At 34.7% G+C, this 21,007-nt stretch overlaps 2 protein-coding genes across 7 annotated transcripts in view; one reads left to right on the plus strand and one right to left on the minus strand.

Moving 5' to 3' along the window:
• LOC114496960 (integrin subunit beta 3 binding protein) overlaps nucleotides 1-20,011 on the minus strand; it is a 57,667-nt gene extending 37,656 nt beyond the window's left edge. The window contains exons 1-2 of one of the 2 annotated variants that reach the window (XM_036026218.1): nucleotides 19,712-20,011; nucleotides 9,669-9,711 (exon numbers count right to left, since the gene is read on the minus strand). In XM_036026218.1, the coding sequence (XP_035882111.1) occupies nucleotides 9,669-9,711; nucleotides 19,712-19,956 (288 nt within the window). In that variant the 5' untranslated portion in view covers nucleotides 19,957-20,011. The remainder of the gene's footprint in view (nucleotides 1-9,668; nucleotides 9,712-19,711) is intronic. The other variant, XM_036026219.1, reaches the window with a different exon arrangement.
• EFCAB7 (EF-hand calcium binding domain 7) overlaps nucleotides 19,947-21,007 on the plus strand; it is a 56,923-nt gene continuing 55,862 nt past the window's right edge. For 2 of the 5 annotated variants that reach the window (XM_036026217.1, XM_036026216.1), the window contains exon 1: nucleotides 20,053-20,218. The gene's annotated coding sequence lies outside the window, so the exon portion shown is untranslated. The other 3 variants (XM_036026214.1, XM_036026215.1, XM_028513721.2) reach the window with 3 other exon arrangements.

A 21,007-nucleotide genomic window follows, 5' to 3' on the forward strand; every position in this document is an offset into this window, starting at 1 on the left:
TAGATAAATAGATAAATGGATAATAGATAAATGGTACATGTATACAACGGAAAATGACTCAGCCATAACATAAAGGATGAAATTTTACCATCTGGAACAATGTGGATAGACCTGGAAGGTACTGTGCTGAGTAAAGTAAGACAAACAGAGAAAAACACCAGACTAATTTCACTTATAAGTGGAATCTAAAAAACCAAAATAAACAAACAAGGAAACCAGAAAGAGATCACAGATACAGAAAACATTTTGATGGTTGCCAGGGGACAGCGGGCTTGAGGGATGGATGAAAAAGGTAAAGGGATTAAGAAGTGTAAGTTGGTAGTTACGGAATATTCATGGGGAGCGGGTAAAGTACAGCATAAGGAACACAGGCAATAATATTGTAATAACTATATATGGTGTCAGATGAGTAATAAATTTACTGGGCTGATAACTTTGTAAGTTACATAAATGTATAATTACTGGGTTGTACACCCAGAACTAATATAATATTGTATGTCAACTGTAATTGAAAAAGAAATTATTTAAAAAGAAAAAAAAAGACTGAGATTTGAGAGAAGATTGGCATTCTTTCCACTCAGCAATGATGACTGCTACCTAACAGATCCTTTAGAAAAAGAAAATAGAAACCGGGTAAGTCAAAACTACTTCTTTAATAATTTACAACTGCTTGTGATATGTACTGACTCCTTAGAGATATTTATCACAACTATTAAAAAAGAATTCTATGACCAGACCAAATGCCAGTACACTTTTTGTAAGAAGGTCAAACCTTGTACATTCATAAAACTAAGGTTTGAACATTGATTTTTCTGCCCCCCACCCCCCAAAAAAAAGGAGAAAAAAAGAAATGAATTTTCTTCCCATAAAATATATATGATGTTCTCCTTCAGTATCTTTCACAAATTGTAGCTTGCTTCGTCACCTTGTTTAAAGCATATTCTACCAAACAGATGCCCGAATTTTATTGATTTTTACCTACTATAAACAGTCTTGAAAGTACTAACTAAGGCTTCCTTCTGTATGATTTATGGGATACTAAGGATCTGCTACTATTATGAACTATCTACACTATCACTGAAGTACTTGATACAGGTACTATAAGTTTTTAGACAACCAGAAATAAAAGAAAAGTTAGGGCAGCCAAAGGAAGCTCAGAGAGTCCCAAACAAGTTGGACTCAAGGAGGAACACACCAAGGCACATCATAATTACCTTAGCCAAGATTAAAGATAAGGAGAGAATCCTAGAAGCAGCAAGAGATAAGGGGACAGTAACCTACAAAGGAGTTCCCATCAGACTGTCAGCTGATTTCTCAAAAGAGACCTTACAGGCAAGAAGGGGCTGGAAAGAAATATTCCAAGTCATGAAAGACAAGGACCTACATCCCAGGTTACTCTATCCAGCAAAGCTCTCATTTAGAATGGAAGGGCAGATAAAGTGCTTCCCAGATAAGGTCAAGTTAAAGGAGTTCATCATCACCAAGCCCTGATTTTGTGAAATGTTAAAGGGACTTACCTAAGAAAAGAAGATACAGAAAAAACATGTATAGTAAAAGGACAGCAAACTCACAATTATTAACAACCACACCTAAAGCAAAACCAAAAGAAACTAAGCAAACAACTAAAACAGGAACAGAACCACAGAAATGGAGACCACATGGAGGGTTAGCAACGGGGGGGTGGGAGGAGGAGAGAGGGGGGAAAGGTACAGAGAATACGTAGCATAGATTGTAGGTTGAAAATAGATAGGGGGAGGGTAAAGATAGTATGGGAAATGTAGAAGCTAAAGAACTTATAAGTATGACCCATAGACATGACTAAGGGGGGATGTGGGTGGGAGAGGGTGTACAGGGTGGAGGGGAGTGAAGGGGGGAAATGGGACAACTGTAATAGCATAATCAATAAAATATATTAAAAAAAAGAAAAAGAAAAGAACTGACACCAATCCTTCTCAAAAATTAGGGAAATGTTCCCTAACTCATTCTAGGAGGCCAATGAGACCAACTCATTCTCTGATGCAAGAACTAGACAAATAAATCACATACACACAAACAGTCCAGACCAATATCCCTTATAAATATATATGCAAAAATCCTTGGCACACTGGCAAGCTGAAACCAGAAACAAATGAAAAGGGTTATTATTATTTTTTTATGAGCAAGTGGGATTTAACCTGTGTATGCAAGGTTGGTTCAATATATAAAAAACAAATAATGTATTTCCTTTACCATATTAAGATGATAAAGGAAAAAACCCACATGATCATCTCAGTAGATGCAGCAAAAGCATTTGACAAAAATCCAACATCCTTTCATACAAAAATATTCAACAAACTAGGAATAGAAGGGAACTTTTTCATTCTGGTAAAAGGCACCTAGGAAAAACCCAGAGCTAACATCGTATTAAATGGTAAAAGACTGGATGCTTTCCCCTAAGATCAGGAACAAAACAACAAAGTCTGTTCTTGCCACTTTTTTCTCAACACTGTTCTGAAGGTTCTAGTCAGGGCAACAAGCAAGAAAAAGAAATAAAAGGCATCTGATTGGAAAGAAAGAAGTTACCCATATTTGCAGACGACATTATTTGATATATATAATATCCTAAATAATAAAAAATTAGAGCTAATAAGTTTAGCAAAGTTGTAAACATATGATGAATATACGAAAATCAGCTGCATTTCTATATACCAGCAGTGACTAGAGTGAAATTATAAAAACACTTATGTTAGCACCAAAATACTAAAAGAATAAATACTTAGGAGTAAATTTAACCAAAAGAGTATAAGACCTGTATACTCAAAACCACAAAAAAAATGTTGAAAAAATATTGTAAAAAAAAGCAAAAATAAACATCCTGTTTTCATAGTTTGGAAGAATTACTGCAGATTCACTATAATACCTACCAAAATTCCAATTTTCTGACCCATTTTTCTGATCTTGATAAGGTGATCCTAAAATTCATATGGAATTGCAAGGGATACAGAATAGCAGAAGCAATCTTGGAAAAAAAAGTAAGTTGGAGGTCCCACACTTCCTGAGTTCAAATGTACAGTAATTAAAATTTTTTGTTTACTTTGGAAATTTACAGCAATCAAGATAGTGTGGCAGTGGCAAAAGGACAGGTCTATAGATGAATGGAAAAAATCTGAGGGTACAGAAAAAATCAATATATTTATAGTCCATTGTCAACAAGGGTGCCAATGCCACTCAATGGGGGAAAAGAGCTTTCAACAAACAGTGCTTTGACAACTGAACATCCATACCATGTACAAAATTTAACTCAATTAGGTGTTAGACCTTCATGTAAGAGCCAAAACTATAAAACCTTTGGCAAAAAAACGTAGTAAAAATGTGTGGTGCCATATATTATGCAACAGATTCTTGGCTAGAACCCCCAAAACACAAGCAATCAAAAAAAGTTAATGAATTGGATTTTATCAGAATTTAAAACTTGTGATTTAAAGGACACTATCAAGAAAATGAAAGGACAACTCAGAGAACTGGTGAAAATATTTGCAAATCATATCTCTGATAAGGCTATAGTACTAAGACTACATAAAAAATCTTATAACTCGATAGTAAAAAGACAATAAACCTATTAAAAAATGAGAATGAATTTGAATTGATATTTCTCCAAACAAAAAACACAGATAGCCAGTAAGTACATGAAAAGATGCTCAGCATCATGAGGGAAGTGCAAATTAACACCACAATGAGATACCACTTCAGACCCAGTAGGGTGGCTAGAATCCATCGAGTCAGATAACAACAAGTGATAAGGATTTGAATAAACTGGAATTCTCATATACAATGTTAGTGGGAAGGTGAAGTGGTGTAGTCACTGTAGAAAAGAGTTTGGAAGTTTTTCAAAAAATTAAGGACAGAATTACCATATAACTAGCAATTTCACTCCTAGGTATACAATCAACACAACTGAAAGCTCGTTAAAAAAAAAAAGATTTTATTTATTTATTTTTAGAGAGGGGAAGGGATGGAGAAAGAGAGGGAGAAAAGCACCAATGTGTGGTTGTCTCTCTCGCACCCCCCAACTGGGGACCTGGCCCACAACCCCAGCATGTGCCGTGACTGGGAATTGAACTGGTGACCCTTTAGTGGGAAGGCCAGTGCTCAATCCACTAAGCCACACCAGCTAGGGTGAAAACTCATTTATATAAAACTTTATATAAGAATGTTGATAGCAGCATTATTCATAATAGTTAAAAATTGTGTAAACAACTCAAATATCCTTCAATTGAGGAATGAATAAACAAAAGGTGATACATTCATACAAAGTAAAATCATTCTGCCATAAAATAGAATGAAGTACAGTTAAGTGTGACAACATGAACCTTGAAAACATTATGCTAAATGAAAGAAGCCAGTCACGGAAGGCCACATATTATATGATTCCATTTGTATGAAATGTTTACAATAGGCAAATCCATAGAGATAGCAAGTAAATTAGTAGTTACCAGGGGAGGAGGGGAGCAGAATAAGGGGACTAACTGCTAACAGGTATGGGGTTTCTTTTGCAGGTGACAAAAGTGTTCTGAAATGAAGATAGTGGTGATAGTTGCACAGCATAGTGAGTATACTAAAAGTCCCTGGTACACTTTAATATGGTGAATTTTATGTTACATAAATTATATCTCAACAATGATGAAATTAAAAACAGAACAATGTAACTGTGAAAAAGTATAGGATATAATTGGAGAATTTGAACAAAGACTGTCCCTTTTATGATTAAAGAATGACAATTTTTCAGAGATATAATCATACCATTGTATTTTAAAGAAGGCTTCATCTTTTAGAAATAACTATTGAAGTGTTTATGGATGATATGAATGATGTTTGACATCTGTTTCAAAATAGCCTCGTATGGGGGTATGCAAGTATGTGTGGGAGTATAAATGAAACAAGATTAGCCTTGTGTTGATAATTATTGAAGCTGGGCAATGGGCAGCATATTATCTTTGTCTCTATGTTTGAAATTCTTTATAATCAAAAGGTAAATAAGGAAATCACTATTTTGTAAGTATAGTGAAATAAGGGATAGAGGAAATAAACATAAATGAATTTTAAAATCCATTAGGAGAAAGATTAATGGGAAATTTTATTATGGGGGAAGCAGGGTAACAACACCTGAACCCAACAACTAACCAGGCCATTTGAGCCTCCTGAGGTATTGTAATAGGAAATACACAGATTACTTCTAAGGCATTCTTACCAAAAATTTGAACCAGAATCTAGCCAGTCCTTAGCTCTAACTACCAGTTTTATAGAAAATATGAAGAATAGAGAAATCATTTAAAGGATACCATAAGAAAACAACCAAATCCAGAATGTGGAAAATGCTTATAGAACAAATGTCTCAGTTTATTCAAAAAAATAAATTGTAAGAAAAAGAGTGAGATTTTTAAAAAGATTCAAAAAGACTTAAAATATATATGAATCATTATAATGTATAAACATTATTTGGATCCTTTTTTAACTTATTTTTTTAAAATTTTAACTATTGATTTAGAGAAAGAGAAATATCAATTTGTTGTTCCACTCATTTATGTATTCATTGGTTATTTCTTGTATGTGCCCTGACCAGAGATTGAAGCCACAACATTGGTGGATTAGGACGACACTCTAACCAACTGAGCTACCCAACCAGGGCTGGATCCTTTTCTTTCAATTAGCCAACGATAAAAGAACATTTTATGATGTCCACTGGGCTGCTTCCCCATCTTGGGGATTGTAAATGACACTGCAAAGGAAAATGGGGGCAGACTCACAGATGGAGAGCAGGATGACAGCTAGTGGCAAGGGGGAGGTTAGAGGGTGGAAGAATTGAGCAAAAAGGGAAAAAGACTCATAGACATGGACAGCAGTGTGTTGATTGCTAGGGGGAGTGGGGTATAAGGGGACTAAAAGGTAATATAAAAAATACAAGATTAAATTTTAAAAGAAGAACATTTTGAAACAACCATGGAAATAAGAATATAAACTGGGTGATAGATATTAAGAAATAACTATTGCTCTGGCTGGTGTAGCTGAGTGGATCGAGCACTGGCCTGCGAACCAAAGGGTCACTGGTTTGATTCCCAGTCAGGGTACATGCCTGGGCAGGTCCCTGGTGGGGGGTGCGTAAGAAGCAACCACACATTGATGTTTCTCTCCCTTTAACTCTCTCTAAAAATAAAATAAATAAAATCTAAAAAAAGAGAAATAACTATTAATTTTGCAAGGTATAATGGCAACGTGGTTATGAAAGAAGCTATTATCTAGTAGAAATGCATAATAAATGGTGTTCTGATGAAATGACATGACTGGGACATAAAATGTTCTAGGAAAAACTATACAGATATATACATGTAAACACATATATAAACAGTCATGTGTGGCTTAATGACAGGAATACATACTGAGAAATGTGTCATTAGGTGATTTTTGTCTTTGTGTGAACATCATAAAGTGTACTTAGAAAAAACTAGATGGTATAGCCTGCTGCACATCTAGAATATGTGGTACAGCCTATTGCTCCCTGAACAGAGTGTTACTGTACAAAATAACATGAGATCAAATCAAGTGCAAGAAAAAATGATGCAATCACGAGACAAAGTAAACATGGGATGTATGAGGCTGCTGCTGGTGCAACATGGCATGTTGTCTTTCAGTAAACTTTTTTTATAAGTAGAAAGTATAGTTGTAAAAATATTGATAAAAGTATAATATAGTAAATACATAAACCAGTAATAGTCATTTATCACTATGTATTGTGTACTGTACATAATTGAATGTGTTATTCTTTTAGAAGACTGGCAGCATACTAAGTTTGTTTATATCAGCATCACCACAAACACATGAGTAATGCATTGCACTATGATGTTGTGAGGACTATGATATCACTAGGCAACAAGAATTTTTCAGCTCCATTATAATCTTATGGGACCACCATTGTATATGATTGAGGTCCACTGTTAACAGAAATGTCATTATGTGGCATGTGACTGTGCATATACATATACATAAATGCATTTATATATATATATGTAAGTAAAGCAAAATTAACAAAATGTTAATTGTTAAAGTTAGATGATGGCAACATGGTAGTTCATGAAATTATTTTCTCTACTTTTGTACATGTTTACTTAATTTCATAATAAAAAGGTAAAAAAGGAAGGAAGAAGGAAAGGGGAGAAGGAGGGGGAGAGAAAAAAGGAGTAGATTTGAGCCAGATCAGTAAGTAAACCTGCAGAATGTGAGCTATAAATTTTCTAATGCCCAGAAGCCCTATTTTAGATAAGACAAGCTTAGGCCATGGGAATAATCAGACTTAGAAGTGTCCTACCAATATTAATAGAATAATCTATGTCCAAATCAGTAAACTGCCCCCAACCTGAGCTGCCATTCCAGACTTCTAGCAGCATGCCTACTGAGTTTACCTGAATAGGAACTATGCTTCTTCCCTTCCCATCTGTAGCATCTGCTTCTTTCACTCATTCTCTGAGATGGCCTAAGACAGCCTGAGACAGACTGGGTCAAGCTGGTTAGGTCTATGACCAGATAGCCAGTTGCCCCTATAAATTCATCTGGACCGGTACTGGCAGCAGTTTGTAATAAATAATAATTCATCTTTGCTCATGACAATTCATCAAGAAACAGTGCTTGGAGGACAATAACCTGAGCAGTCCAAACGCTGTAGGTGATGACAAACTGAAATTTCCTTTACTACCCACCAACAATCTGGAAGGTTCAGAACTAGTGGTACTTGCAGTATATATTTTATATATTAAAGACAGGTCACAAGGGATGATCCATACCTCTGCTTCCCCCATTAGGAGAATCATTTTTTTTGTAGACTTGCCCTAACATCATAGAGCATTAATCTCCATGAAGGTTTATAGCATTGGGAACACTGGGGTATGGAAGTTACCAAAATCAGTAAAACAGGAAATAGCAGTAGATTAGGATAAACAGGCTCCACTTCAACAAATGGGCATATAAAGGCCCTCTCCTGGGACACCAAAGCCTTCTTCCTTCAGCATCACATTGGTAAGGCAAAATGACGAAGTTACTACTAGTTCCTCTGTAACTTCACAGCAATTATGTCCTCTCAGAATTATAGCTACATGTTTTGAATGTCTGATTTTCCTTTGCCTGGGTTAAGGCATCCTCAATGGGATCACTGGCATATGGGTAGATTCCTGGGGGTCTGGTTGCTTAGGGGTAAGGTTTTTTTTGGAGTGCATGGAAGCCTAGACTTAGGACCAGCACAAAAGCTATCAGATCTAAGATGTGAATATAGAGCTGCTACCAAATGGTTAGGTAAAGTTCAAAAGCTGAAAATATCAGAAATTGGTAAAAAAGAGAAGAGAAATGTTGAAGGCTCAGGCTAAGATGCTGAGAGCTGGTGTACAGCAGGCAGTGGCCATGTGGTACCAAACTAAGTCAATTGGTTTAAAGGTACAGAATTGGGCCAAACATTACAATGTTATTTTCTAATACAGGATATTAGCTGTAGCACTGGCTACCTTGATACATCCTAATTTGAAAAAAGAAGAGAAAGCCTGCCATGATGACAACTGTACTTCACAAAGAGAATAAATTCCTAAATGACCACTTTTTTCCATTCAAATAACGTTACCATCTCCCAAAGAACAGTTTTGGGGCAGGAAAGAACAGTATTTCATTTCAAGCTGGACTACTCATCTACCAAAATACCATTCTGACCAAAGAAACAGATGCAGAATTACAGTCACAGCTGCATTCTGTACAGATCAAGTTGGATAATGGTACTCTAAATTGCTAATTACACTGCTAATGATTTTTTTAGCAGCATTGCAGTATTTTTCCATCTTTGTTTAAATTTTTTTAAAAAGCACCTAGGAACTTTTTAACATAGTAAACTGTTAAATAGTAGTGAGTCTTCCAAAAAAGAATTCCATATAAAACCATTTCTTGAAATGGCACTCTCATATGGGATTTTATAGAAGGCTATTTATTGACTAGCTATTTGTTGTAATTTACTTTCTCACCAATTTACTTGCACTTAAGATTACTGAGGCCCTAAGTATCTCAGTATTAGTGTTTGTATCTAGTTCCATAATGGTAAGAAAAGATAATAAACTAACATATGTCATGATATGCTGGCACTGGGAATGTGCTATGACCAGATTTACAAAAAGTAATAGCAACTGTACAATTTTATTTCTATTGTGACAACCATGGTGAAATTTATTACAGTGTATTTTATTGTTTAATCATGCCAGCATAGCTGAAGGAGGTAATTACATTTTTGATATAAAAATGCTTTTAATGTTTTTATTTCAGATATTATAGAAGGTTATAAAATGTACATTAAAGTATTGCCATTGTTCCATATTGTTTCTTGTGCATTTAAGTAGCAGAATATTTTTCTACATATAGCGAATTAATTTGTACTAAATTATTTCATAAGGTTTCTAAATAATTTGCCCCTTAAATGAAAACCTCCAGCTGGCAGGAATTTCCATATATTGAATTTAAAAGAATATATTATATGCAGAAAATGATGTACCAATCACAATTATGTCACAATGTTTTTTCATTATTTTTATATTTAATAAGGTAAATTAGCTGTTTAAAAATTAAGAACACAATATTCACATGCAATTACAAACCCGTAAGTAACTACTTACATCTGCTTCCAATGGATCATCCAATTTCAGTGATCTTTTAACACTGTAAACAAAATATTTGAAGAAACCTTAGATTTGGTATGCTTTAAGCAGCCAAATATTTAAGAGTAATACATATAGAGATTCTAAGTTACTTCCATGAAGTAGAATGCAATAAGAAGAAAGCAATTTTTACAATGAGACTGTTTCTAATAGCATATTTCAAGATGGAATCATAATTAAACATCTAAATGGTTCTTTTTATGCATATGTGGTTTTATATATATGTATTATCATACAATCTAATTGTTAAAGTCATATTATAAAATAATCTTAGTAAAAGTTACTCTTTATGTGCTTTAAAATACCACTAATAAAAATATATCTAAGAGCAAAGTAATTTACATACCTTCAATGGAGATATTGAAGGAATATTATTTGTACAAATAATGAACTTAAAAGTATGAGCAAGGTGAAAAAAGTTTTGCACATTTTTGTAGCTCTAAACATGATTCAGTGCTACCAGACTATGACTTGACTGAGGAACAGATGCTCTATGTCTTTATAAGTCCCCAATCCATATGAAACTATTTTTTGTCTCCTTCACTAAACCGATTCAGGAACATGCCAGGCTCTCTGTGTGCAAAATCTGTTCTGCTAAACTGGATGCCCAGCTGTTGGTGACAATGCTTAGAAAGGAAAGCTGAATATTTATAATACTTTATTTCATACAGCTGTCTTCTAAAGAGCAGTCATCAACATTTTATTGAATGCGGATTAAATGCTCAAAGGAGAAAAAGGTCAATATAAATTAAAACGAGTTTTCCCAATGACAAACACTGAGTTAAAAGTACTTTCTTGATCTGTGAGAGAAATTTTTATTTAAAATATTCAAGAATTTGAGCATTAGGTAAAAAAAAAAGGTTGTAGTATAAATAACAGTTACAGCATAGAAAACAAAAAAATTAACATCCTAGAAATGACTATTCATAAATAACTGACTACTGACTTTCCAACAAGTGACAGGAGCGAGAAAAGTAAAAGGGATGGACAATTTACTGAGCAGTAAATATTAAATACAAAAATGTTATTGAAAAAGGGTTCACTTAAATTTGCTATTACATCTACACTAGCCTATCATATAACATTATTTCTTGAGATTAATTAAACTGGTTTAAAGAATTAGTTATATCTTTTAGAAGTCTATTTGAAATCAATTGAACATGAATTCTCAATGAAGCAGTAAGAGAAGTAAAAATAAGTAAAAATGGCAGATAATCCAAAAAAGGTATTTATATTTAGCTTTGGAATATATATCACCCTATTCAGGTATGTGAGATGTTTTGGCATTTAATAAAACTTCAAAAGCAGAAATAAAAAATTAAAAGTGTTCAGTATGGCATTTTATTATCCTTTGTTGTCAAATGCTGTTAAAATGCAATACTACCTTTCAGAAGGAAACAAACCCCACCCTGTCACTAAAGTCCAACATATTTTTGTTTTATTATTGACGGTTAATTCCTTGAAAAAGAAACTAAATGTTTGGATTTAAAGATTTCCAGTTCAGGTGCTATGGTGATCTAAAAAGTCCACGGAAACATGTAAAAGCAAACAAAGTGAACAGAGTTAGATTGTTATCTTCCAGTTTAACAGTTTAGTGAGAATCTAAAAACTTGATTTATTGTGGGAAATGTAGTTTTCTGATAATTCAGGCATCTGATAACCAAAAACTGAAAATATTTACACGAAAAAATTTAATAGACAAGATTAGGAGAAATCAAAGAAATCACTTAGTTTACCCAACAGGGAGAAGTCGGTGTGACTTGACCACTGTCACACAGCTTGAGAAACTAACATCTCAGGTTGTGTGTATAATAAATCTTTGTCAAACTGAGGGGAAAAGGTAAAGAAGAGCAAAACTACCAGAGGAATTTATGACCATCTATTCTTAACATTCTGTTAGAACTGGGCCCATTGTCGAGATATCAATGATTAAATTAAGCACTTACTATATGTTTTACCGTTAAAAAATTATTTTACCCACAAACAACTATAATACAAGCATGAGATGATGTCAAGCAGGTCAGGATAATATTAACAGGAACAGAGAGAAGAGATGGATAATACATACACATAGAGGAAGAACAGGCAAAACTTGATTAGATATACTCGATATTTTCCTAAAGTATTCATTCACTTGCTACCAGTCTTAGCAATTAAAAGTTATATATCTCTGGTAGTTCTGTGAAGTTATAAGCAGCCCTTGTGGTTACTAACTTAATTGTAAAAAACTGGGCACTCAAAAACAGGCAAAAACCCAAGCAGGCATCTCTCCAAAAACATACAACAGGCTGATGAACACACGAAAAGATGCCCGACGTCAGTAATATAAACAGCAGCACTAATATTAAGGAAATGCAAATCAGATCCACAGTGATATACCACTTTAAAACCATTAGAATGGCTACTAACAAAACAAAACAAAACACAAAACCCCAAAACCAGAAATTAAATATTGGCCAGGATGTGGAGAAACTGGAACTCTTATGCCCTGCTGGTGGGACTATACAACGGTACAGATGCTAGGGAAAACAGTTTGGCAGTTCCTCAAAAAATTAAATCATGTTCACAGCAGTATTATTCACAATAGCCAAAAAGTAAAAGGGAGTAATGCAAATGTCCATCAACAGATGAATGAATAAAGAAAACTGTATATACACACAGGCACATGCATATGCATAGACTGGAGTATTACTCAACCTTAGAAAATTCTGATATGTGCTACAACATGGATGAACCTTGAAAACATTATGCTAAGTAAAACAAACCAATCACAAAAGGACAAAAACTATATGATTTCACTCAAATGAGGTACTCAAAGTAGTCAAATTCATGACAGAAAGTAGAACGGTGGCTGCCAGGGATGACTAGGGAGTTACTGTTTCATGGGCACAAAGCTTCAGTTTTCCAAGATCACAAAGTTTTGGAGATGAATGATGCTGACTGTACAATGTGAATGTACTTAATGCCAAAGAACTGTACACTTAAAATGGTTTAAATAGTAACTTTTATGTTATGTATTATTTTAACGCAAAAAATTAAATTATTCTAAAATGATTCCTAATTAAAAAGTAGGAATGACACCTCAAAAACTCATGAAATTACATAATTTGAGACTCTCTTACAGGATTTTTAAAACATTGGATTACTTATCATTTTGATTAGCTGAACTGAGGGTAACATTGTGTGTGTTGGGAGCAGGCAGGAAGATAAACTTAGTGAAGCAGGTAAGACTCAGGGAGACTTGGTGCCACTTATGCCAAATTTTCTCCCTAGTGGAGATGATAATATTGCCAGCTACAACTTCACAGGAGTATCTAGGATTATTAAGTACGTTTATGAGATACTTAGATGAGACACTTTGATGAAAGGCAATGGCCAAATTCACATCCCATGTGATTCCTTAGGTGTAAGTTGAGAGATCTAAAATAATTTTTTCTCCATTCTGTGTGTAAGAAGGATCAATATCCTAACCAGTTATTGGATAACATGTTTATAATGTCAAAACCTTCTTTATTAAAAAATTAATAAAGAATTACTAAAGTATTCTTACAGAAGCAAAAGAGACATATTTGGGAATAATGACCCCAGAAGATAAAGAGATGAAGGTAAGATGTAGATGTTCTTGGGTTGCCCTGGCCAGTGTGGCTCAGTTGGTTGGTGCATCGTCTCATACACACCAAAAGTTTGTGGGTCACATTTTTGGTCAGAGCACATATCTAGGTTGCAGGTGGAATGTTTGTATGGGAAGCAACCAATCAAGGTTTCTCTCTCTCATTCCCCTTACTCTCTCTCTTAAATCAACAAATATATATTTTTTAAAAAGATGTTCTTGGTTTGAATAAAGTAAAAAATGCCATAAAATTATTTCACTCCTAAATGGGTAGCCTAAAAAATGAACATTAATATTCATTACTATTACCTTCTGGAAGAAACATATAAACATGTGTGCATCATCACACAAAACATACATATAAAAAGCACAAATCCTTACTATTGAAAGGGGCCAAAGAGGTTTGTCAGAATTAAATATGGCCGAGGGATTTTATATACTTTCTTGTATGCATTATATTTTGCAACATAAAAATGAATAAGAATCAACTAACATTGATGCTACCTTACCCTTGAGATTCCAGCACAATCATTTCTAAGAAGTTTCCCCTGAAAATGTCCAGTTTGCACTAAGAATCTTTCTGCTGTAAACCATAGCACTTGTACATGTTTCCTTCACGAAACATGTCATGTTGAAAGTCTAGTTAGTTTGTCTTACCTCCCTAGACTAAGATACTTATATCATCAGCACCTTGTTGGTTCACTGGTAGGTTATGAGTTCTAAAAATGCCTGTTGAACTATTTCTCCCACTGAAATTAAAATGCCTAGAGAGGTACAGTATCTGTTCACCTTGGAATCCCAAGGCCTGACACAGTGACTGGCACAAAGCTGTTATATAAATTAATAATTTATTATATTTATTTTTAATTTAAAACCTGCCTCAAATCCCAAAATATATTTACTTCCTTTAATTTTAATGATTCTCTCATTTTTGTTAAGGTTGTTTAAATGTAGGTTCCCAAAGGATGTCATAACAACATGGTCTTAATCTCTAAATAGTCTCTTTTTAGACTATTAGAGTATCCTCAAATAGTGGATTTGTGTCTTATCAGTTCTGGAAAAATCTGTCATAATCTCTTCAAATGCTGACTTGCCTTCATCCTACCTTTTTGAGACTTCCTCTAGAAGTTATTCTAGACATTCTCATTAATTGTCTAAGTGTCTAAACTCCTACATTTGATCATTGGTCACTATGCTTCATTTTTGGCAATTTCTTCAGATCTATTTGTCAGTTGTCTAATTCTTAATTCCATTCTGTCTAATTTACTATTTACTCCATCATTAGTACTTTTAATTTTAAAAACAATTTGATGAGTTTTTTGTAAATTAATTTTTATATAACTTTAAACTTTAAAAAAAGTTCTAGGAAAAGACTTCTTGTTATCTTTTATTCAGACCTGCCACTTGTTTACATATTGACCCATGTTTTATCATTCTCTCTATATACAAATATATGTATGTATAATGAACAATCTTTTTCTGAGAATAAGATAGAGACATCACATACCTTTACCCATAAATATTTCTAAGAATGACACTTTCTCATATAATCGTAATGACCAAAATCAAGATTTTTTAGATACAATTGACATAGGACATTCATTTCAGGTATATAACATAATAATTTGATATATGTATATATTGTATTGTGCAGTAATCATCGTAAGTCTACTTAAGATACATCACCATACAGTTACGAAGTTTTTAAGATGTACACGCTCAGCAACTTTTAAATATACAAAACAATAATATTTATTATAGGCTGTACATTACATCCCCAGAACTTACTTATTTTATAACTGCACACCTTTTAAAGGTGGTTCACCTTTTGACCACCTTCACTGACTTCATCCACCCTAACCCTTCACCCTTGACCACCACCTCTGGCAGCTACCAATCTGTACTGTTTCTGTAAGTTTGTGGTTTTTTTTTTTTAAAGATTCCACATATGAGATCATATAGTACTTGTCTCTGTCTGATTGATTTCACTTAGCATAATGCCCTCAAGGTCCATCAATATTGTAGCAAATGGCAGAATTTCCTTCTTTTCAATGGCTGAATAGTCTTCCATTGTATATGTACACCACGCTTCTTTATCCAATCATCTGTTAGTGAATACTTAGGTTGTTTCTATGTCTTTTCTATCATATATAATGCTGCAATGTACGTGGTCAGGGGGGCAGTGAAGATATCTTCAAGTTAGTATTTTTGTTTCCTTTGGATACAGAGAAGTGAAATTGATAAATCATATGGTAGTTCTATTTATAATTTTTAGAGGAAAGCCCATACTGTTCTTCATAGTGGCTGTACCAATTTATCTCCCTACCAACAATGCACAATGGTTCCCTCTTCACCAGATCCTAACCAGCACTTGTTATCTCTAGTCTTTTTGATGAGGGTCATTCTAACAAATGTGAGGTTATACCTTGTAGTTTCAATTTGCATTTCCCTGATGATTAGTGATGTTGAGCGTGTTTCCATGTACTTGCTGGCCATCTGTACGTGCTCTTTGGAAAAATGTCTATTTAGATCCTCTGCCTCTAAAATTAAAAAATTTTAAGCTAAAAAAAGTTTTTTTTGCTGTTGAGCTATGAGTTCTTTCTATAATTTGGTTACTAACCCTTTATAAGATATATGATTTGCAAGTATTTTCTCCCATTTCATAGGTTACCTTATTTTGTTGATTTCCTTTGCTGTGCATAAGCTCTTTAATTTGATGTTGTCCCACTTCCCTACCTTTGCTTTTGGTGTCAAATCCAAAATATCACCACTGAGACTGATGTCAAGGAGCTTACTTCTCGAGTTTTATGGTTTCAGGTCTTACATTTAGGATCTTAATACCTTTTCAGATAATTTTTGTTTATGGTGTAATATAGGGGTCCAGTTATTTCAGCACCATTTATTGAAGTGACTGTCCTTTCCTCCCTGTATATTCTTGGCTTCTTTGTTGTAAATTAATTGACCACACATGTGTGGTTTTGTTTTTCAGCTCTATTCTATTTTGATTACTATAGCTTTGTGATGCAGTTTGAAATCTGCATGGTGACTCCAGCTTTGTTCTTTTTCTCAAGGCTGATTTGGCTATTTGGGGTCTTTTGTGGTTCCATAAAAATTTTAAGATTTGTTCTATTTTTTGAAAAATGCCATGGGAATTTTGATAATGTTTACATCAAATATATAGATTGCTTTGAGCAGTGTATTAAACAATATTAATTTTTCCAATCCATGAGCATGGACTATCTTCCTATTTATTTGAGTGTTCTTCAATGTCTTTCACCAATGTCTTCTGGTCTTTTCCTTCATCATAGTTTTCTGGTCTTTTCACCTCCTTGGTTACATTAATTCCTAGGTATTTCATTCATTTTGATGCAATTATAAATGGGACTGTTCTCTTAACTCCTCTTTCTGGTAGTTTATTATCAATGTATAGAAATGCAACTGATTTTTTGTATATTAATCAAGTTTAGGAAATTAATCATTGATACATATTATTACTAACAGTTCACATTCAAATTTTATTACTCATTCTAATAATTTCTTTGGTAGCCAATTTTTTACCTAGTCTAAGATCCAATCCTGGATCACTCACTGCATTTCATTGTCCCATATCTTCCGTCCCCCTTAGTCTAGAACAATTCATCAACTTTCTTTTTCTTGACTATAACATTTTTTCAAGAGTTTAGGCCAACGATTTTTGTAGAATATCTGTCAATTTTGGTATATTGGATATTTTCCCATGAAGTTAAGTATTTGGGGGCATAAATATCACGAAAATGTCAATGCATTCTTTTGAGAACATGTTAACTTGAGGCACATGATACTTGGTTTGTCACAGTGGCATGTTTTGGTCATTGATTAACAAGTTATCTGCCAGTTTTCTCCAATGCAATAAATAAGAAACCTTATATGTAAATATCTTGTTTCATATCAAGCTTTCTCCCAATACTTTTAAAGATTTTTTAAAAGTTTTTATTATTGAATTGAGATAGAAAGGAAGAGGGAGAGAGAAGGAGGGAGGGAAAGAGGAAGGGAGAGAGTGAGAAACATCAATCTGTTATGCAACTTATCTGTACAGTCATTGGTTGCTTCTTGTATGTGTCCTGGCTGGGGATCAAACCTGCAACCCTGGCATATCAAGATGACACTCTAAACAACTATGCTACCCGGTCAGGGCTCTTCCAATACTTTTAAAGAGCTACTGATGATTTTCTATCCTTTTTAAAATATTTATTAGCATTGTACTCCAAAAGCTTTCCTTTCTCTTTATTTATGTATCACTAGGAAATGATGGAATTTTATTTTATCCAATGGATTACAATCAATTTCAATCACTTATCTTGATATTTCATTGTCCCAGATTTGGCAATGGGATCTTTCCCCTTTCACACTGCCCCTAATGGAACTGTAATTGTATGACCACTTCCTTACTTACCAGCATAAAAAAATGTTCTCTGTTCCAGTCCTAGAATTAGCTTTTGCTTCAGTAAGACCTGGCTTTTTTTTGTTTGTTTTGTCTTTTTTTTTTTGTGGACAATGACATTTAGAAATCAAGATCTGAACTCTAGATGTAGTCGTAACTACTTATGTCATTGCTTATAGCTAATGGACGGAGCTAAAACAGAATACATACACATCGTATTTACTTGTATCTTCACATGTACATTTTAAAAATCCATGATTTCATATTGATTCTTCCAATACCAAGCCAACTATTTTAAATTTCTCTTACACTGAAAACCTAGCTCCCATGATCTTCAATACACTTATTATTTGCCCAAGCCTATCATACATAAACTAGTTTTATAAGCACTAACCTATACGTCTGTGCAAAACAAATCTATTCAATAAAATTAATATTTTCCTAGTATTCTTAAAATGTAAACGATATATGCAGTCCTTTATTGGGTGTTAAACAGTATTTCAACATAGTTTTAATTTTAATATACTTGATGTCTAAGGTATTTATTTGCCATTCATATAACTTTTTATTAGGCATTGGTTTAAGTCTTTAGCCATTATTTTAGTAAGGTTTTTGTTTTTTTACTGTTGAGTTGTAAGAGTTTATATATATATATATTTTAAATATAAATTCTACATCAGATATATGTGCTGTGACGTCAACCTCGACTTTAAGATCATATATTTACTGTCAGGATACATTTATCACAGATTCTTCTAATATAACATGTACATGTTAATATACTAGGAAAAGTTGTTCAAAAGTTCCATTTTTAATAGTTTTCTGGTTTCCCACTAGCTATAACAGGATAGAATCGTAGTTCAGGAAGTATCATCACTTATATATTAAACAAATACACACCAGTTTCCATTGTATTCCTACTTAGCAGGGATTTTGCTACATTATCTTTGCAGTTTCACAAAAGTGCTAACGGGATTTTTTAAAAAATAATGCAGCATTAGTGAGACAAGTCTTCTTAATTCTGGGGAAAGGAAAACCTCTTCAATACTCCATAACTTTCAAGGATATAAGTGAGACACATTTATTGATGCTTATGTATCAGACACCATATTAAGTGCTAAGTTTCCTTACCCGGAAATTAGAGATAACAGCAGCTCCTACCTCCTAAAGTCCTCTGTTGGGGTTCAATGAGAAAATGTAAGTAAACTAAACCCTGCACCAAATCATAAAGATTCAATAAATGCCGGTTATTTCTTTACATTTTTCCATTTTCATGTCAATTTTTATGTGATACAAATACATCCCCGCTGTGTTAGTTCCCATTTGACTCAAACCAAAAAATAACGGAGGAATAAATTACTCGAGAAATGCACAAGAAGGGACACCTGAGTTAACCTGGGGGGAAGGGGCAGCCGGAGAATTTCACGTGTTAGATATTAGTCCCTCCACCCCAAAGAAAAACTTCTTTAGTAAACTTTAAAAAGTTACTACAGAGCAGCAGTAAAGAAGCACGCCACAAACTGGCTACGCTTTCTCGTTTTTGAGCTGTAATCCAGGTCTTTTGAGACCTAGTTCTTGAGTTGTCCCACAAGTTTATACGAACTCACCACACTATTGGGCGTTATCAAATTATATGGCGCCTTTCAATCTATTGTATCCCATTCTTGGTATGTTCACCATATTTAAAATTATTTCAAGCACTAAATACATCACTAAATACAGCCATAGCCTATACATCAGTCAAAAGCCTTGGAGAATCGGAATTAAAGTGGATCGAGTCTCCCGGAAAACTACGGCTGGAATATGAGCACAGGTGGGCTGAAGGCACCAAGCACTATGAAATGTCAACGGAGGAGTCAAGTTTATACTATAAAAAGTAGAACAAAAAAGATTATTGGGCTACATAATATTTACTTTTCTGGCCCACAGAGGCGCCCCACAAACAGCAATACCTGGGGAGGAGATACCTACGGCATTTTCACATTCAGGGAAGGATCGCCGCCGCTGGATAAAACTAACCAAGCGACCTCTTTCGAAAACGAGAACCTCCAGAAGAAAACGCAGAAGCCTGAAAAGCGCGGGCGAGCGGTCGCCTGCCGTTGCGTCACACTCAACGTAGCCCGCCGGAAACACCACCTTCGCGACAACGGATCCCAAAGCAAGCGGGGAAAGGAGGAAGGGAGTGTCCATCTAAGACCGCATACAGTCCCTGGCATTGCGGCACAGGACCTTTTCTCATGCTTCTGGCCAAAACAGCTCCTGATGGAGGAGCAACAGAATCGTCTCTGATCACTGTGGGTTAACGATTCCTAGATTTCTAGCCGGACTGTTTAGGGAGGTGCTCTGTATCTTATTTCCGGTGGTGGAGAGGTGCAGTTGCTATGGTGATTAAAGAAAGGCAGAAGTCCGTCTGGTTTCGTTGAGCGGATTGTGGAATCCTCGCAGAGAATTGGCTGAGCTTCCTCGTCTGTAAATTAGGTAGCAATCAATTCACTGTCTGTCTTTGCGCTTTCCGTCCCTTACTGTTGGGTTTTTCTTCCACCTGCTACTTTTACTTCTCTATCATACTAACACTCGGCCCATGTAGGTACCTGAAATGTACTTATAAATGCAGTTTTATGCCCAGAGGCATACAGAAAGAGAGAGAGAGAGATGTTGCTTGAGATCAGCTGTGAACATATTTCACTGTGTAGGGCGGTGTGGTTGGCTCTCTGTTTCACTTGGCCCTTTAAAAAGCCCTAGGCGCTTGTTAGTTTATTTTTCTTGCTATTGTGTGGCTGGTTATTTATGGAGCCGTTTGCTGCAGTGTACTCTCTAGGCCCCTGCCTGAGTCTCGGGCTGGAGTTTTAAATGAAGGAGGTTTCCAAGCCTGAGGGGGTACAATTATATATTTATTTAAGCCTAGGTTAGTCTTTCCTCACAGAAAGGAAAAGAATAGAATTCTGGAACATTTCTGCCGTGGGATTTCCACGTGAGGGAGTCACCTTATTTGGAAAGAGTATTTGAGGACCATTCTTAAAAAAAAAAAAAACTTACATTTTAAAATTGCTTGCTGCAAAATGAACATTCTCTATTCCTTATTGTAACGGTTTTCTTTCACATTTTTGAGTAGATGTGTGCACGCATATGTGTTTAAAACAGTGATGCTTAATTATAGTGATACCAATTTGCAGTAACCAGACTGTGACACCACACATCCCTATGGGGTCCTTCTAAATCTGCTGTAATATGAAAGTGTCAGGCAGGCGGGCTGTGTATTATAAATAG

This window comes from Phyllostomus discolor, chromosome 5 (assembly GCF_004126475.2).
Source record: "Phyllostomus discolor isolate MPI-MPIP mPhyDis1 chromosome 5, mPhyDis1.pri.v3, whole genome shotgun sequence".
NCBI lineage: Eukaryota > Metazoa > Chordata > Mammalia > Chiroptera > Phyllostomidae > Phyllostomus > Phyllostomus discolor.